Below are 18867 nucleotides of genomic sequence, written 5' to 3'. Positions count from 1 at the left end.
CAGTGTTTCTGTGATGGATTTGCTTTCGCTCTTGAAATGTGTGCTTTACAGTTAACACCCATGGACACACTGCTTTGCTACAGCTATTTAGAAACATAGAATCGTTTGGGTTGGAAGATACCTTTAAGATTACAGAGTCCAACCATAAGATCATCAAGTCCAACTGTATTTGAAAAGGCATGGATGAAAACTGTGAAAAAAAACCCATGCGCACAACATATGTTAGTCTAGGACTTTCAGGCTCCATGCTCAGGCTGTCACCAAGAGTGATCAATGTATCACATATTTCTGTTTCCCTGTATCACCTGATCAGTCAAAAGGCACTCACGCAAAGAGGCTGAATGTTAAAGTGGTCTGGTGATACAGGCTAAGAATCACGTGTCATTTTTAGTTTTTCTCTCTTGATTTGTACTGTGCAAGTATAAACATGTGGAAGTAAATTGTCCTCCCATAGCAGATGCATTAAATTATTGATATTCTAAGGGCTCAGCCAGTTGCCTAACTCCTATCACTATGAGACATTAGCTCCGATCCCAGTGCAAAAGAAAACATATGGTAAAAAGGCATTAATGGTGTGATTGTCTGGAGCTAGCAGGCTTGGCACTTGGAGTTTCTCAAAATTAATCAAGGTCTCAGGTTCCACATGTTATAGACTATTAATGCACAGTTCTCTGATATCCTTTTTTCCCATCATTTTGTCTAGCTAGTTCTGGGACATATGTCCACTCCAGTATTTTTTAAATTAAACCTAGACTTCTCCAGCTGCTGTCTTTTTACATTACAAGTTTCGGGCTATTTAAAAAAGGATTACTATACATAAATACAGAATAGATACTGTAGAACTGGAAACCATTCAGCACTTTATGAATAGTTAATAGTGTGACCTGTACAGATTCACCAGTAATCAGTTACAAACTTAAAAAACACAGTTAGTAGAAAATAATGCAAAGGTTTTCTATGCTTACTTCTAGCTTGCAGATGGTAGTCAGTGTTTAGAGCAGTTCACAGAGAGTTGTCAGACCATTGCCACTATTACTTTGTTTCCTACATAAAAATATGACACTAGTGTATGCTAAGTGGTGATGAACACTGACTTTACAGGAGTATCTGTCATATATCAAGGCTACTAGCAAGTAGTAACAATTTTGTCACACTGTGCATACAGAAACCTAAATAGCTTCTAGAAATATCCTCTTGAAATGAAGGGATTCATATTTTTCTTTGAATATAGTGACTATGTTTGATTTTTCAAATATAACTTAGACTGATATGACAGAGACATTTTTCTTTATAAATTTAATCTCTTTCAATTGTCTGCAAAAATTGTTAGCCAAGATTTCTTTTTGTCTGACATCAACTCCTAATTTCCCAGATTAGCAGATGCTAAGTCAGATATTTTTGTAGCCATAGGTGCAAGAACGGTCAAACTAATTTTATTGGTTTTGGAGTCTCAAGAGAAGAAATTGGATAGATGCAGAAGTAACCTTTCACCTCCCAGAAGTAGCAGCCAGAAGGAATTAGTTAGTCATTTAGTCTGCCGTTAGTGGCTATATTTCCCAGAGCTGTCATCAGATATCATGTAACAATTATTCTATTCTGGTAGATATAAACACAGAAAATCTCATTTGATGGTATTTTGAAAGTGAACTTAAACTGCCTAGATTCATGTCCCACCCTTACACCCTTTTATACTGTGATTTCCTATTGAGAACTGATTTTTTTTTTTCAGGGGAAGCAATTTTAAAACAGACAGCTTTTTGTTCTGGTAATATCGTGCAGTAAATAGTGTTTAGAATTCAGTTACTTGGCAAATAAACATCCTGAAGTTCATATACTTTCTTTTAATTATCTCTGTTCCATGGAACTTCTGACGGATAACCAAAAGTCTGTATATTCTCTAAATATTCAATGATCCATCTTCAATTTAAAGCTTATAACCATTTGCCGAATTGACCTATCAAAAACAGAGAGGCAGATGTAATCACTATGCTGAGATATACTCAGTGCGAGATTCTAGGATAAGCTGAAGAAAGTGATTCTGAGCACATTTGTTTGCTGCTGGAACAAGCCAGGTTTTTTGTTTGTTGTTTTTTTTAAGTCACTTAGTATTAGAGCCAGAAACTGTGTCAATACATTGTGTAGCAACCACAGACTTGTTAAATTCAAGTAGGAGCCTTTTACTTCAATACCCTGACAGCATGTCAGGCAAGATTACTGGTTCTAGCAGTACCTTTAAAAGGTAAAAAGTTGTAAGGACCTCTGTAAGGAAATTATAATGAGCAGAGTAGAAGGCTGGTGGGATAGACTAAAATTATTGGAAATACAATCAGAGATTACTTAGGTGACAGGAATAAGCATGGGGAATGAACTTATTGGGAGGTTTGGGGCACGTTGAATACTGAAGAGTGAAAAGCAGCAGTATCAGAGCTTAGCTATATGAATTTGATAAAACAAAACCATCAGTCTGAAAAATGGAGAAAAGGCTGAATTCAAGACCTTGCAGTCAAATCACTTTTGGATAGTCAGCACTGAAACAGGCAATGCAGAATTGTTAAAGGTAATTGATAACCATTAGTCAAGAGCTCATTAGTGACATACTTCAGTGCAGAGAAACTGAAGCTGTGGAGCAGTTTACAAAATTTTGATCTGAAAAGAAAAACATCCAACATATACAGATGGTAAACAAGCTGTATCCCTAGGAAACAGAATGATGTCACCAGCATGTGGCAGGACTTGGTGGTTTCTTTCCACAGAGTTAACAGTACTTTCCTGGTTTCCATACCTGTGGATTAGCAGTCCTTCTCTCCTGGCTTCATCAGATTGGTCTTGCTGTCAGGCCTGCACAAATGATCAATGCAAAGTAGACACCAGTAACTTGAACACAGTGACATTTCCCATCAGGTAGTGAGCCACCTCTGTTCTGCAGCCAGGAGCAGTCTGTCCTGGGGAATCCATGTGCCTCTGTTTGCTGTACACAATATGATAACATGCTGAACAGAAAAATGACTGAGCTGGAAAGATACTGAACATGACCGGATAGAGAACATATTGTTTATGTATAAATATTTAATTGGTTTACTTTCCTAGAAATAAATCACTACCATTTGTTTTATTCTTTCAGTGGGCTATCCTTTTTATAACTTATTTTAAGTCTTTCGGGAGATTACTTGAATAGCAAAATGGCTTGAAAATACAGGGCCACCTTGTAAAGAAGGAAACCCACAACAACGTTGGCTGACTTCAGGGACTTTGGTAATTTTGATGTTGATGTCCACATCCAAAAATGTCAAATTTCTTTCTTCTTTGCACCACCTTGAGTACAGTGGAGACACTGCCTATCCTTGAGTCATAGGCATGCCCTGAACTAGCTTGCACACATAAGACCCAATAAATTGCTCAACATGCCACTTTGCTGTGGGCCTCTCTTCAGCCTCTACTGAGAATAAGGGGAATGAATCCATGAATAATTTCAGGAGTACAGGAACTTTGATGAGTTGCAGCACTTTGGTCCTGTTGAATAATGATATTATTGTTTGCCTAACAACATGTGCTCTGGCATTAGAAACAGTAAAAGGTATTGTCAGTTCTGTTACACTGCTCTTGGAGCTGTTCAAGCTCTTCCAACACTATACTTTTCTATAAACATTGGTGTCTTCAAAACATTGTGAGATATTTTGGAAAACTAATTGTTGGGTTTGAGAAGATGATGCAATTGTTATGAGTTCAGCTAATCTTGTCCTAACTCAGGAAGTAGGGATGAATATAAAAAGCATACTTCCACTTTGTTTGAACCACTGTGGATTAGATTTTTAGGAAGTTCATGCCAATTATTATCCTCAGACCCCCTGGGGAAGAAGTAGATCCTCTCTCACCAAGTACTCTTTCCTGTGGCATGTAGTGTTGCAATCCCTGATTTTCTAGCTTTCTAACCTTGTGACCCAAAAAACCTGTAATATTCCTACCTTACTCTTAGGAATAGCAGACAAAGTAACTGGTATGCCTAAGAGCACATAAGGAATTTGGTATCACCAAGGATTTCCTGAGTTAAAACATAATCGCCAAATCTTCCGGCTTCTCTCTCAATCCCAACAGCTACCCTTGTTCTGTCCCAGCTCTCAGATACACCCTGCAGATTTGCATCTTCAGTTTAGGTGCAGGTCTGTGGATGCGGAAGAGTAACTGAGAGCAGCTGAATTGTCTGACCTTGTTTTACTTCACTTTTGCAAGTATAGCAATCATACTGTTACTTAAAATACAGCATGCTGAAGTCAAGGCCATTTTCACATCTTAGCCTGTTTGACTGGCAAATAAACAGCCTCATTGCACCCATAGTGAAAGGATGAGTCACTAGAGAGCACTGGACAATTTTCTGTCCAGGGAAGGTAAGTGGTGGATGAACCTACGAACTTTTCACTGCAGCTGAGACACATAGTGAGACTGAAAGCAAGGCCAAGTAAAAGCCCAGCATCCCACTCAGTGTTTTGATCAGGCCATCTCCCAGGTGGCTGGGGAACAGAATACAAAAGGTGCAGTAAGCAATATATGACTGTGCCAGGACAGTTGCAAGAGTTACAGATGAAGGCTTTTCCCAGTGGAAGGGAGAAAAGGAACAGCAATTTTCCCTACTCAGTCAGGTACACTGTGCCAAGAGACATCCCCCTTTGGTAGACATTCTTGCCGTACTCCTCAAAGACCATCAGGCAGAGCACTTGGATGTGGACAGCAAACACCTCACTGCTGTGCAGGAAGCAACCTCCTCCCTCTCTGCAGCCAGGGTTGCAGCCCCTGAGGTGGCAGCCCTGGGTGTGAGGCTGTGCTTCCCCACATGCTGCAGCCCCAACACAGCCCCGCTGGCCCCGCCGGGTCCATCTCTGCCCTTGGCTGCCCCTCCGGTACAGAAAGCTGGCTGTGACCATGTGTTGTTGTGTGCAGGTGTCCAGGAGGCTGTGGTGACCTGCCTGAACAAACAAACCAGGGAGACTGTGGACGAGACACTGTGTGTAACCAGCCGCCGTCCTCCACAGCTACTGAAAGCCTGTAGCCTGGACCCCTGCCCCCCAAGGTAGGCTTCTTATGTCTTACCGCCAGGCATATGTTTCTTTCCAGATTTAAGAGAGATGTGATCACTGATGAAGTTGAGAAACTGATCTTCAAGCTGCCCATGAATCTGAGATGTTCAGAGCCAGGGATGCTTGGAACTGGGCGTGCTGAAATGACTGCTGAAGTACAGGAGTAAAACATGCAAACAAGAGTATGAGGTGGCTCCCCAGGTTGCAGTACCACAGACTCAGCTGCCTGGGCGCAGCAGATCTGTGTCACTCCTCCTGGAACTCCTTTTAACTGACGTGAATTGAGCAGAAGTGATGTGCGTGAGTGAAACTCTGCTGCGGCATAAGGTAGCGGATCGGCACAGCCAGGTCAGTGTTGTTATTGCAGGTGAGGATACCTGGGCCAGGGCTCTTTCTTCTTGTCCAGACATCATTTAATGGATTTTGAGAAATCCATGACAAAAGCAAAACAAATTCACAACTGTGCATGATTGTAGTCCAGTATGTTGCCCAGAGCCATTTAAACAAGACTAGCAGTATGAAGTAAAGAATTTTAATTAAGTCGTGACTGCAGACTCAATGGCCTTCTGGTCTGGAGGCATGCACTGCCTCACACATGGTCTTTCTCAGACTGCAGGGGCTAACAGTCTTTTCACACCACATCACAGTCTTATTGACCGGGAAGTGCAAAGTGATGGTAAAACCAAAGGGCAAACTTCATACCGCTTGCCCACTTAGGTCCTGGAGGCACACAGTTTATGGATTGGCTTAACTTTACCCAGAGTTGTGTAAAGTTTAAGGAGACTTCTCCAACCTCCCACAAAAGGCTTTGCAGAACCTGTTTCTCCCTGGGCTCAGGCAGCTTCCACAATCCTGACCCTAAAAAGAGCAGGTATTTGTGTGCAGAAATTCACATCTGTACCCTCCACAACAGAAAATAGCTGTCATGAGGTTCCCATGGTTTATTTAAATAGACCTGGGCCTGTCAGGACTTCAAGATGTACTGCATACATATTGTCTTTATTCCCAGCACCAGAGGTGCATTTAATCTCTTCTGGTAGTGCAGCAGATTTGAAATACATTGATTTATAACTTCAGACTATTTAAAACACTCAGCGCTGTCTGGTTTGTAGATATTCCTTAGAGCGTATATTGGTAGGTGTATGTATGCTTTATATGACAGCAGGCTATACAGACACATATTGTTATGAATATTAGTAGATTTTGGGTACATGGAGAAGTTTCACATTAAAAATCAAATATGGCATCAAATATGGCCAGCACCCAAGAATCATAAAGACAGAAATAATGGTTTGATTGGATGATCAGAATTTTGAGTCTGTGAGAAGCAGAGCCAAATGACACATTTCACCAAAGCGTTACAAGAATTGCGTATGAGGATATTGCAACCCTGATTTTGATAAATTGTCTGTATTACTGGCAATAACACACAAATATTATACTAATGCTTGAAAAGAAATTTGTATGTGGAAATCTCACTGTAATTGATAGGTAGCAGCATCACTGGAGCTGAGAGTGCATGGTAGGAAATTGACCACCCATCAATTCTGAGATGGAAAATAAATACTCATTGGTAGAGAAAAAATAAGGCATGCTCATATAGGCCAGTATTTATGTGAGTTCCGTTACAAAAGTGGTCTGAGAAATTGGGTGAATACTTTTTGAATTAGTCTGTGTGATAATCCATACCACTGTGGTAACCTTGCTACTGGAGCAGAGCTAGTTTAAAGCAACCTTGGGCAAGTAGTTCATTCCATGGATTACAAGATGATTGTACTGTAGGTGAGAATCAGGCTGTGAAGCAAAGCTGAAAGGGGAATGAGGCAGCAAGGGGAGATTAAGAAGCTTTCATCCACCCATAGGTCTGCAACTGAGAAAAGGGGAAATGACTCCCTTCCCTGTATATACCTTTGTCCCTCCCGTCGCCACAGTCTGGAGGAAATTGCCTGTCTGCAGAGATATAAGTGGCACAGGATGAAGAACAGCACAAGTTCTGCAAAATGGCTCCTTTGGAAAGAGCAAGGAGGCCTAAAACTGAGGGCTGCAGACAGCAGGCAGCATGGCTCATGGAAAGAGGGGCAGGAAAGAAAGTTGATGTGTCTCCCAGGCAGGCTGTGACAGGATAACTTCTTAATTCCTGCAAGCTTCTGAAGTGCTGCATCTACTAATGCCACTGTATTAAACACAATGGTATATTAATTAAACTGATAGTATTTAGTGTATAAAGTTTATTGCTTTATAATCATTAATTCCAACAGTCTTAAGACTTCCAAAGAGAACACATGACCAAAAAAAAAAAAAAAAAAAAAGGAAAAAAAAAAAAAAAATTTTAGGGGTTTCTCTTTGTTTTAATCAGAAAATGCTTCAGGATTCTAATTTAAGATATCTTGATCCAGGAATCTGATGCAAATTTAGGCTAAAATCCTGTTCTTCTGAATGCTGATGAAGGTACTGCTATTGACTGACAAGCCCATAACTTGTAATACACTGTGCCTGTGAACATACAGAAGTTCCCAAAATGCAATCTGTGAACCATTGATATTTCCCAGAGCTTTCACTGACAGCTTATAGAGAAAGCTGGCTGGTCTCACAGTGTTGGCTCTTCTCTCTGTTTTCCAGCTGCTAAAGTGCATTAAAAGAAGCTAAAAATATAAAAACCACTTTTCTAAAATGTCCTTGATGTGTAAGTGACTGTTGGAGCATGCAGTTGTGGTGGGTAGAGGAGACAGTCTGCTGAAAAGGCAACTGAGACAGTGACGAATGTCTCAGTAGACAAGGGAATGTTGTCCACAGCATGAATAAAAAGTTGAGAAGTCTTGCCCAAGAGAAAGAAAATTCCCTCCTAATATATTTAGAGAAATTATTCCAGTGATGTTTCTTGAACCGAAACAGCCCGGCATGCTTAGAATTTAGTGTGTATGTCTAAATTTAATACAGTTCAAGATCTTGTTTAGCTTAAGAGGGAGAACATTTAAAAATTACAACTTCCAAGCTCAGTGTTGCTTCTGCTGCAGGCACTTTTGGTTACATGTAGCATTCTCTGTAGCCTCTCAAAGGGCTAGTCATGTAAGCCCCTCTTGGTCAATAATTGGTTTACCTGGTTTAATACAGATAAACAGAAGCATTGAACCACAGAATCTTGTCAGCCTTTCTGGACAGTCAGAAGGCATACACCTCAAGACAGATACTGTAGAAGTACTCGGTGAAGAGTAATTTCATTCTGGTTTTGTTTCATCATTCTTTTTGGACACTTAAGAAGAATGATGCTAAAGGGATCTTCACTGTTGCTGTTCTTTTTGCTCCCTGCTGAGAATAAATGTGGATAAACTGGAAGACTTCACTACTCACTTCATGCTTCACCTTGAAATTAGTCTGTGACATCCTCATCCTCTTCTATTCTTCATTGCTGTCGTCTCTCCTGGAACAAAATATAGTAAAAACTAGAATATACTGGCAATACTTCCAATTTATGAAAGCACTGAAAGATTATGGTGTTTGTATAGCAACTGAGATCTTTATAATTTCCATTGAAATTCTGGCTTAATATCTTAGCACATTCTGAGTCCATTGAAGAGAGACAGAACTAAACCACAGAAATCTGTCTTCAAATATTCATAGCTCTATGGAGTCAGCAAAATCTCATGCTTAAAATTCTTACAGAAGAAAGAAGAACCAGGAAGACTTGCGCACAAAAATTGGAGGATTTCATCCATATTCAAATCCCAAAGCAGCTGAGTTTCCTGTGGTTTCAGACTTTGTTGAGAGTTTTTTGCTTATCACTTCAAGAACAATAGCAGAAAAAGAGCCCAGTCCCTTTTGTCCTGGAAAACAATACAACAAAAATTCCCATTTTGCACTGAACTAAGAATTAGTGAAATGCTGTGGAGCTGATTGCTAAGTTAGGAGATAATAACTGATTTGCAGCACAGTAGGTACAGAGTAAAATTTCATATCATTAACTTGGTATGCCCTTGTTTGATATTTCTATGAAAAGGATATAGCCTGTTTTAATGTACTGGGAGACCCAACATGCTTTCTCCAGGAAAGAGAGGAATGAAGACTATGATAATTTTAATTCAGTCATTCAGTTACTTAATTTGTGTCAGTCAAGTTATACCACTTCCAAAATTACATGGCAGTACTTGAGCAGAGCACAGCCTTTCCAGAAGTAAATGCAGAATGTTCAATGTCTAGAATTTTCTTCTCTAAGCTCAAAAAATGAAAGGGAAGATCACTCAGATTTGCTAATTGCTATGTTTGTATACTAAATTACTCCAGAAACAATCAGAAAAAACTTGTTTTAATGTCTGCTTTACTGTTTTCAACAACAAAATGACTCGCATCCAAAATGTGTCTTTTCCTCAGCCTCCCCAACCCAAAATACAGCGGCAGTCATCATCTAATCAGATATAATTGCTCTTGTTTATAACAGCAACAGTGTGAGCACCTCGTGGTGAGCCAACAGACTCTACCAAATGGGTGAAAGAGAATGTTGTAACTGTGTTATTAATTATAACTGCTCAATAGCTGGGTCAATGCATGTTGAAAAAATTTGGTAAACATGTATGAAGGACTGGAGAGAGAAGCAAAGCAATGAAAGCCAGATGGCTGAAAATGGAGGAAATTCCAGGCAATTTCTACAGCTTTGTTCTTGTGTATTTTCAAAACTGAACTTTTATTCCTGCAGAACAAAGAACAGCTGAATGCTACAAACCCTCAAAAAACAGTGAGGGAAAAGCAGACGGTTCTAAGAATAGCATAGGATTTCACCGTAACACTCTCCCTTTACTCCTTCAAGCCTCTGTTATTAGCAAGAAAAGATACGAAACAGCCATCCTGATACCTGACTGAAGGGTCAAGATAGCCTGAGTTAGGCTAGGATCTAGCTCATTGCACAGTATCTCCTTTTTCTTGTCCTTTTCTTCTTTTTTTTTTTTCTCCTGCATCTGCTTGGTTTGTGTTTATGCAATAAATTATCTGTTATTATTTTAACGTTAATTTGGTGAATGCAGTATTGTCTATCTGTTTTGCTCTGTTTCATTTCCCAGATGAAGTCTAACTATAAAGGAGAAAAAAAAGTCAACATGTTTTTCGATGCATTTGGAGACGTGAGGCATTAGGTTGCTGGTAGGTCAGACTTAGTGTATGATGTGCTCCCATCAGCAATCTGAAATGAATTGAATGTGTGTGGAAAGGCCAGAGCTTTCCCTAATCCATTAAAGGTGACCTCTGTGTGTGGGAGGGTATCAATGCATATGTATTTTGCATTGCTCAGGTGAAATATTAGAGCATCTGTCTAGCTCATGAAAAAGGTTAAAAGATTTGCAAGTCTACAGATCCTGCCAGTAAGGCTGTACTGCAGTAGATACCAGTTCTTGATTTGTTGCAGTCTTTTCTCAGAAGTGTAAGTTAGAATTAGCGTTAATGAGGCAATGATGGTTTTACTGTCTCTTTGTGCTACAGAAAGATTTTCAACACCTCACAAACCTCAGAATTTCTTTAAGTGGGGTGTATTTCAGTCTATTTTGAACTGAAGTGCATTGAGAATATCTTTGACAGCCTCTTAAGATGTAGCCCACAGAGCCTCCTAGGATCACGGGCCACAGCTTGAACCATTAATGGAGTAGGTTGGAGAATCAGACATTAGAAGGAATATGCTGTCAGACAAGGTAAATTCACCCTTATTTGAAGCCTTTAGGTTGAGACACAGCTAAAACAGGAGTCATGGGCTCAGTGAGAGAATCATAATCCTATTTTTTGTCTAGGTTTACTTTGCTAAAGATGGGACTGTTCAAAGACATCTTAATAGGCTGCTGTCCCTAGGCAGCTCAGTTATGCCATACCTGGACTACCTGCATGCCTACCCTGCAGTACTGTAATAACACCCTGGCCTTAAAATGTATTAATCTGTGACCTAAAACATTTATCTTTCTCTCCCCTTTTTTATAATGTAATCTCCCCCTTTGTACCCTCTCCAGTTGTTAACAGATTGTCCAAGATGTGTCTGACAGCCCACTCTTCCACTTTCTCACTGGATGCATTGCCTGTGGTGGAGCAGTAACTGCATGCTCCTTGGTATCTCTTACTCAACAGCAGTTACATTGAAGTCACCAAGGGGACCCACAGGGAGTGGTCCTTTTCAGCCATGTGTGTCACATCTAAATGTGAAGCAAAGCAACTTGCAAGTTACCAGGGTCAGTGGAGCAGCTCTGGAGTCTCCATCCCATACTGCCTCCAGCTCTTCTAGTTTAAAATTTCAGACCTCTTCCCCAGCCATTTTGCTTTTTAAATAATATGATGGTTCCTTCATTAGATAGGATTTCACTCATAGACATTTTCCTCCATTTCAGCTTATATTCTGTTGGGACTATTATGTTCATAAAATATTAGATTGCAATTATAAATACTGTTTTTGATAACGTACACCGTATTTCCTTCTTACTTCAAAGAAAGGTAGATCGCACTTCTTATACAGAATCCTATATACTTAGATACTTTATTTTCCTCTACACAAATCTCCAGGTCACAAGTTTCGCCAAGTTAGTACACCATGGTGTTGAAAAAATCTCACCATGCCCTACCACAGGTTTTTTATAGTTTGGCTTGTGATGAATATGAGCGTAAAGTCATGGTAGGGACTTAGTGAGTCCCTCTGCAGAGGTCAATTTCTCTTTTCTTTTTTTTTTTCCTGGCACTGTTAGTTTTCCAGTTTTAGTCACCTTAATACAGTCCACTTCTCTCCACCCTTCTCTAATGCCTGTGATAACCAGAACTTTATATTCACTACCACTTGATATTTTTCAGTATTTTGAACAAATACGCTCTCACTTCAGCATTTCTTATGTTAACTTCTAATTCTTTTTTTTTCTCTAAATGTATTCTCAATTTTCTTGAGTATTAATTTACTATGTCAACAGCAGGATTTCACTCCCAAAGGAGAGCTTTCCCAACAGTGACAATAAAGAGCATGTCTTTGCTCTTGTGCCAGCTATGAAGTTAAGTCAAATATTTTGTAGCATAATGGCCGGGATTAACATTTTCACTGCAGCATTAACCTGTGAAATAAGCTACAGGGTCTTATAAATGGTTGATTTTACTATGTGTCATCACTTCCTTTAAAAAGGGGTGAAACTAAGAGCACCATTATATCTTCCATTTACAGTACTGTTGAAGTAACTTATTATAGTAGTAGTATGAGGAATACCCAATACTTTCAAACCAATAAACCTTTACAGATGAAAGGGTAAAGTATGTAAAAGGAGAATAAAAATATGGCCCTAACTGCTGAAAATGTACTGTACAGTTCTGAGCCATACTTAAATGAGAAAGATTCACAGATGAAATAAATGGAGGAGGCACCTTCCTTTCCATTCAATTTGGAGTGAATTAAGTACCTATAGAAGGAGACAGACTGATTAAACAAAGAGTTCTGTATCTGTCAAGTTGGTCTGTCACATCTGTAGAAGCACAGCAAACCCTCCTGGTTTTTGTCCATGAAAGTTTCTATTTTCAATTATGTAATCTCCATTCCTCTGGCCTCTCTGCTAACACTGTTAACCATTGAAGGTCTCACTGATGGAGTAGAGTTTGTGGTGTGCAGTTACCCATTAGAAATATGACTAAGATGACATATTCCACACTGTAACCAGCTGCTAGTAGATCTTAGTCATTCACAGCCTTGGGAAAGACTTTAACTACTCACACAGAGGTGAACAGCAATGCATTTACTTAAGACCCAGTGGATCCACAGGTTTGTATTGTTATAACTATATTGGATGGAGGTTTGGGGTTGGTTTGGTGGGGTTTTTTTAATTATAATAGTTACATTGCTGTGGTTCCTGATCTCAACAAAGGTGTTCAGATACGTCAGACAAGTTCATTCCCCTTCCCATGAGGAAGCAATCTGTACTATCTGAAGTAATTTTCTCCAAGATCCAAGAAGCCAGTTTCTCACTCAGGAAAAGTTAGAGGAGAAATGTATTAAGTCGCCATTCTGTAGTCTGTGGATTCTGCACTCAAACCTGTATTGATATAACTATTAGGGTGGAGATATGAAATGGTTTAGTACAAGTTTGCCTATATACATAGTAACTTTTCTGACATCATCACTTTGAATGTAATAACTTTTCCTTTTTTGAGTCAGAATCAGATCTTGGTTGATACTTCCATGAATCTGAGTATCTTACTATGCTTGTTTTGGTTATTTATGGGTGTAACATGAGTTTAGAGCCTCCTCACTCTGTGTCAAGAGCCTCTGCATGTTTGGATCTCTGTATGCCAATGTGAGAAAAAACATCTTTTGTTGCAGAAGAGTGAATGAGTTACTAAATAGATTATCAGTCAAAGTTTCAGCATCTCAAAAGGGAAAGTAAAAAGGAAATATTGGATCTGGATGTGCCCTTGGAACAAAATTCTTGCACTACCTTACTAACAGTATGTTGCAAGAAGGGCATTGAAGGGAATTCAAACATAAGCAGGAATTGGGAGTTTTCCCAATTTCAGTCACAGCACCATACAGATATATATAGCTAAGTTCAACTGCTCTCCCCTTACCCTACTTAAAAACTGGAGAGAAACCTGGTATGCCTGATTTTGAGAGACAAACTGTTTGTACCTTCTGCACTGGTGAAATAGTTCAGGAACAGTTCATCCTAATGAAAATATTATCCCTGCAATGCTGCCAGCCAGGTCAGCAAGAAGCTCATCTTATCTGCTGGTTTTGTGGCAGTACTGCTCATAAAACTTGGACTTGCTAGAGAATTACTTAAGCCCACTCACTGTTATCTGAACACTGTTTCATTCATTATTCTGCTTTCTTTGTCCTTTCAATCCAGTGACAACACCTTTACTTCTTTCCTGCACTGATCATTTCAGCAAAGGCATCCTTAAATTTTAGGGGAGTCTTGTTACTCTGTGGGACAAAACCACATGTTCATTAATATTGATCTTACAGGTTGTGAAGTCAGGTTTCTTATATATTCTTTCCATGCTAACTAAATGCATTTTCAACTGTCTCATTTTTTAAATGTTTCATTTTAGATGGTACTTCAGATTACAAATAGTCAGTTCATTGCACATCTTTCTCACCTGCTGAACTTTTTTTGTTTGTTTGTCTTCTGGTGCCTGTAAGCTTGTTGATTTCTCCTTCAGGAACAGCTGTTTTTTAACTTTTTCCATATAGCATAAAGTTAGACCCAAGAAAAGGTGTTGGCTTATGAGCCAGTCCGGCATGGAGAGCACCAGTGTGAAAAGAGTCAGAGAGTATTCAAAATAAAGCAGCTCTGTCACGGGCAGCAGGGAGTTAAACTGTCTCTCTGCTTCTTTGCAGAAGAACCATATGAGAGTGCTTCATAGACTTATGTGCACAATTTATTTCATAAATTAGCTTTCTTATGTTTTTGCATTACTTCGATGTGGGTTTAGGGCAAGGGGTATTATCCTGCTCTGCTGTAGCTCCCAATCTGTGAGTTCCTTCCTGCACTACTCATTCGGTTTCTGCCATCTACCATTACAAGTGCAATTTGTGCAATTTCTGTCCTATTCCTCAAACTGCTCTATATTGCTTCTTCACCACCTTCCACCTTTCCATTAATTCACTCTGTTCCTCAACTGTTTCTTTTCTTAATTTTTGAAAGGGGCTACCAAGGACCTATTTTCATTGTATCTCACATAAAATATTGAGCAACCTCCTTGTTAGAAGTGCTGCTTTAAGCATGAGCCCAAATCTAAACTTGGGACAAAAACTGGTACTCATTTGTCTATCAAGCCTAATCTGATCTGTGTAGCTATATCAAAGACAGCCATTGCTATCATTTATCTCAGTGCCACAGTTATCATACAGAGTAAAAGTCTCTTGTGAGGTACTTTTCAGTAGCCAGTATGTCTGCTAATCATTCAAACCAATTCTCTGCCAAACCAGTTCACTTACCTGAAGTTGTCTTTTCATGTTCCTCTATGGTTCAAGCATTCTGCATCTGCAGTAGTCCCCCAAAAGACCCACTAGACAACCTCACACTGTTCAAAGGGTTGGCAGAAAAACACAAAAGCTCTTTTCTGGCCTGCCCTAATTGATGATGTCCACTGCCTTCAACTCAAGGGACATCAAGACTTTTTTACTGTAAGGAATCTTATATTTATTGCTTGAAGCATGTCAGAAGGTTACTCCAGCAACCAAAATTGCCATTTGTAGAGTTGTTGCATACTCCATTTACCCTCTGTTCTTCTCTGACTTTTGAGTTCCTCCTCTGTTTTCCTGTATTTGGCTCTGTTACATAAATATTGGCTCCCACCACATTCAGCTATAATGAGCTGCAATATTAATTGATACCGATAAGTCTACAGAGTGAATGCAGGCCACTTCTGTCAGCTCCCAGAGCATTCTCATTGAGCCTTTGATCTGCTTGCATGTGTTGGCTGCATAGACATCTCTTTAATGGACTCCCTTCACTTGCAAGGAAGATGCTTTTTGAAGAAAAGTACCTCAATCTCCCTTGCAATCTGCTGAAACCTTCCCTGCCTGTTCAGCTCCCTTGTCACGTTGGTGATACTGAACAACAGATTTTGACAGGCTGGCACTGAACAACAACAACTAAGCGTGAATTATTTTTCTGTTGCTGCTGCTGCTGCTAATTTAGAAGTACTTTGCCTTTTCACTTTTATTTCTTAATCAAGTATTAACTTTTCCAAAGTGTAGTTAAATCTCAGCTTTCCTCTGAGGTGTGTGTGTGCTGTATGTATATTTGTAATGTTCTCTCTAAGACGAACTGAACCCTCGCAGTAGGAAGATCACTTCCTAGAGACTCAGGTCCATGTTTAAACACCTAAGTGGAGGTCTTAGCTCTCACACTTCATTTCAAAGGAGCAGTCTGATTTTACTGTGAGTGATTTAACAGCTGAATGAAAAATCAGTTGTAGTTAAATTCTTAGATTTTATGCCCCTTTCTTTGACATTAGTTTGACTATAAAGCCAGGAACTGACCTGGGAGTCCTCATCTCAATCCTGTAGCTTCACTGCAGGAAAGTATGCTACCCAAACAGGATTGATAGTAACTGTCTCTGCTGTCCAATGTTTAAGATCACATTCTGGATGGTATTTAAGACCTGACACTGGGGATACTGACTCAACCCAAAATAAATCTGCTAAAGGAGTCTCAAGAAAGCCTTTCACACCTATGAAACAGGAAGATTTGCCACAAACTTAGCTCCAGATCAATATCAGAAAATGAAGGGAGTTGTATGGGCTCCAAGTAGACTTCTTAGTCTGCAGAGTCCAATGGAGGACACACAGGTTGACAGAGGACAAGAGGTAGCCAGTATTGGCATAGTAGGTGATTTACTTAGTCTGTTGCATGCACATATACACAGCTGCCACCCAGCCCTTGTGCATTGAGGGACGTCTCTATGCAGGCAGGTGTCAGATGTTAAGTAAGATGATTCCAGGCAAACCTCTCTCCACACTGATGAATGTTTATTTTAGAAATAAGAAGAGTTCTTTTGTATCACTTTCATATGGTTTAACCACAGAAATATGACAATAATTTCATTTTTTTTAGAACTAGTTTGGGAGGTCTTTGTGTAGAAGGGTGTTTACTTTTCCTGTACAGTGTTCAATTTTCTTGGCAGTGCTTGAAGGGATTCTGTCAGGATGAAATCATATATCTCTAGAAAATATTCTTTACTTGTAACACCTAACAGCTTAGAAGACTTCAGTTTTTACCATATATACTGTGCATATAGGGACTGATCCAAAGCTGTTGGCTCCATAGTGCTTTGGCTAAAGACTATACACTTTTCAAGTTCTACCTACATCATTTACTTTTTCCCAGACTGAGTATGGGGTGCAAGAGTGCTTTGTTCTGAAGGGTGGGGGCTCTGCTGGGACAACAACTCTTAATTCTAGAAACTTCTCCTGCCATGAGTAGCTGCTTACTAGCTGGTGCTACTATCTGGTCTGTCTAGCTAGCAGAATTATTACATGGGCTCCAGTTCTTGTAGCAATGAGAGGGACATATAAAAACTGAGGCAACAGTGCATTGTTGTCCCTGTTGTTATTCATAACACGTTGATGCTTAGAGGCTCCTGTCAAGCTGAGAGTCCCATTGTGCTAGATAGTAGATAAAGACAAAGTAAGAGATCATCCCTGCTGTAGGACCACAACCTAAGCAGACAACATGAACGAAGCGCAAGAGAAAAAAAAGTATTGTTACAATTTTGCAGATGTGAAGTTGAGACACACATGGGAGAAGAGTGTGATCCAGCCGAGGTCTTGAGTCTTCCCATTGGACTCAAAGGGTGTATTCACATACTCACAGGCTAGCCCACATTTCAGCAGTTCTGGTGTCAATCACCTCTGGATTTCAGTGAAGAGCCAGGAACAAAGTCCTGCTCACTTGATCCTTCAGTTCTTCACTTGAACTGCTTGGGCAAAATATGACATTGATACTTTTTGTCCTGTCACAAGAAACAAGGAAAGTTCATTTCTAATTAAAATTAAATGTGTAGAACTATTTAGGAGTTCATGCTTGTGTTAGAAGGTTTTTTTCTTTTCCTTTTAAACATCTTGATCACAAACGTCCAGGCTATATGCTAATTAAGTATATGGGCCCTTACAAAACTTAAAATTCATTAAAGTATAACATAATAAAGTTTAATTTAGGTTTCGCAGGCAAGATTTTTATTAACCATGTCAAGATAATTTCCCTTATTAGAAAAGGCATGGTTAAGCTGTTTTTTGAGGGCATCTGTAACATTTTTAGACTTATACTAACGATTCAGAATAATTGTGCTGTGATAGAAATCAATATTTTCAGATTATTGGGCCTTTTTTGGCAACTGGAGCTTCACAATTGTTCTCTTTCTTTTATTCATGGGAGCTGCAAATATTCACGTTTTAAAACATACTGACAATGATTAACTGTGGAAACTGCTTGTCTACCTGAAGTTAAGCACATGCATAAACACTGGTTAGTCAAGCCTAATTTATTTAATGAGAATGTTCCAGAAAATTGCAGTTTCTCATTGACCCTTTAGAAAATAGAATTTTAATTCCTAAAATTAATAGTATATTACAGATTATTAGTCTAATTCATAATATGAACTGACAGATTTCCTAACTGGTGTTTTTCTGTTCATAAAAATCCATCCATTACTAATTCACTTTGTTAGTTTATAGTTCCTGGAAGTGCAAGAAATTTAGTGCTCTGGTTGGTTGGGCTTTTCATGAATTTATGTCCAGTTTTAGACCACACCCTTAGCACTGTGTATAAGAAAACCTAAAGGAAAAGCATTGCCTTGAGCAGTCAGATCAGGTTCACTGCTTAGTTTGCCTATCTTCATGTGCATCGTATGTCTCCATATACTTCACCAACTCCAAAAAAAAACTACTAAGGCATCACAACATTCCATTGGAAGCAAGAGATTGTTCATTTGGAAAGTGAAAAGTTTCTGTGATCAGTTTTGTATTTTGGATTTGTGATGATACTTGAAATAAGCTATATTTTGGGACCATCCTCTGCTCCCTATACATTTGCAGTGGAAACTTGTTTTCATTTATGTTCATTTGAAAAACATGCATATATGTGTATTATAATACATGTATCACTAATACACACATATCTATTTGAACACACCCAGCCCTATGAACTGCCTTTTCCCCATTACATTCCTCTCTGTTAGCCATCTCTAAATGTCTCTGTAGTTTTGTATTAATATAGTTTTCCTTCAATCAGTTCAAATATTCAATGTATTGTATGTATGTCAGCCTCTGCAGAGGCTGAAAAGCTTTTGAATTCTGTTTTTT

General features: G+C 39.2%; 1 protein-coding gene across 1 annotated transcript in view; it reads left to right on the top strand.

Annotated features, from left to right (window-relative positions):
* Window positions 1–18867, top strand: part of ADAMTSL1 (ADAMTS-like 1) — a 177763-nt gene that overhangs the window by 103362 nt on the left and 55534 nt on the right. The window contains exon 16 of the mRNA XM_010564475.1: window positions 4933–5062. Coding sequence (XP_010562777.1) covers window positions 4933–5062 — 130 coding nt within the window. The remainder of the gene's footprint in view (window positions 1–4932; window positions 5063–18867) is intronic.

This window comes from Haliaeetus leucocephalus, unplaced genomic scaffold (genome assembly GCF_000737465.1).
Source record: "Haliaeetus leucocephalus isolate CR32 unplaced genomic scaffold, Haliaeetus_leucocephalus-4.0 Scaffold180, whole genome shotgun sequence".
In the NCBI taxonomy this organism is placed as follows: domain Eukaryota; kingdom Metazoa; phylum Chordata; class Aves; order Accipitriformes; family Accipitridae; genus Haliaeetus; species Haliaeetus leucocephalus.
The sequence above is the reverse complement of the archived record's forward strand: the minus strand, read 5'-3'. Positions and strand labels throughout refer to the sequence as shown.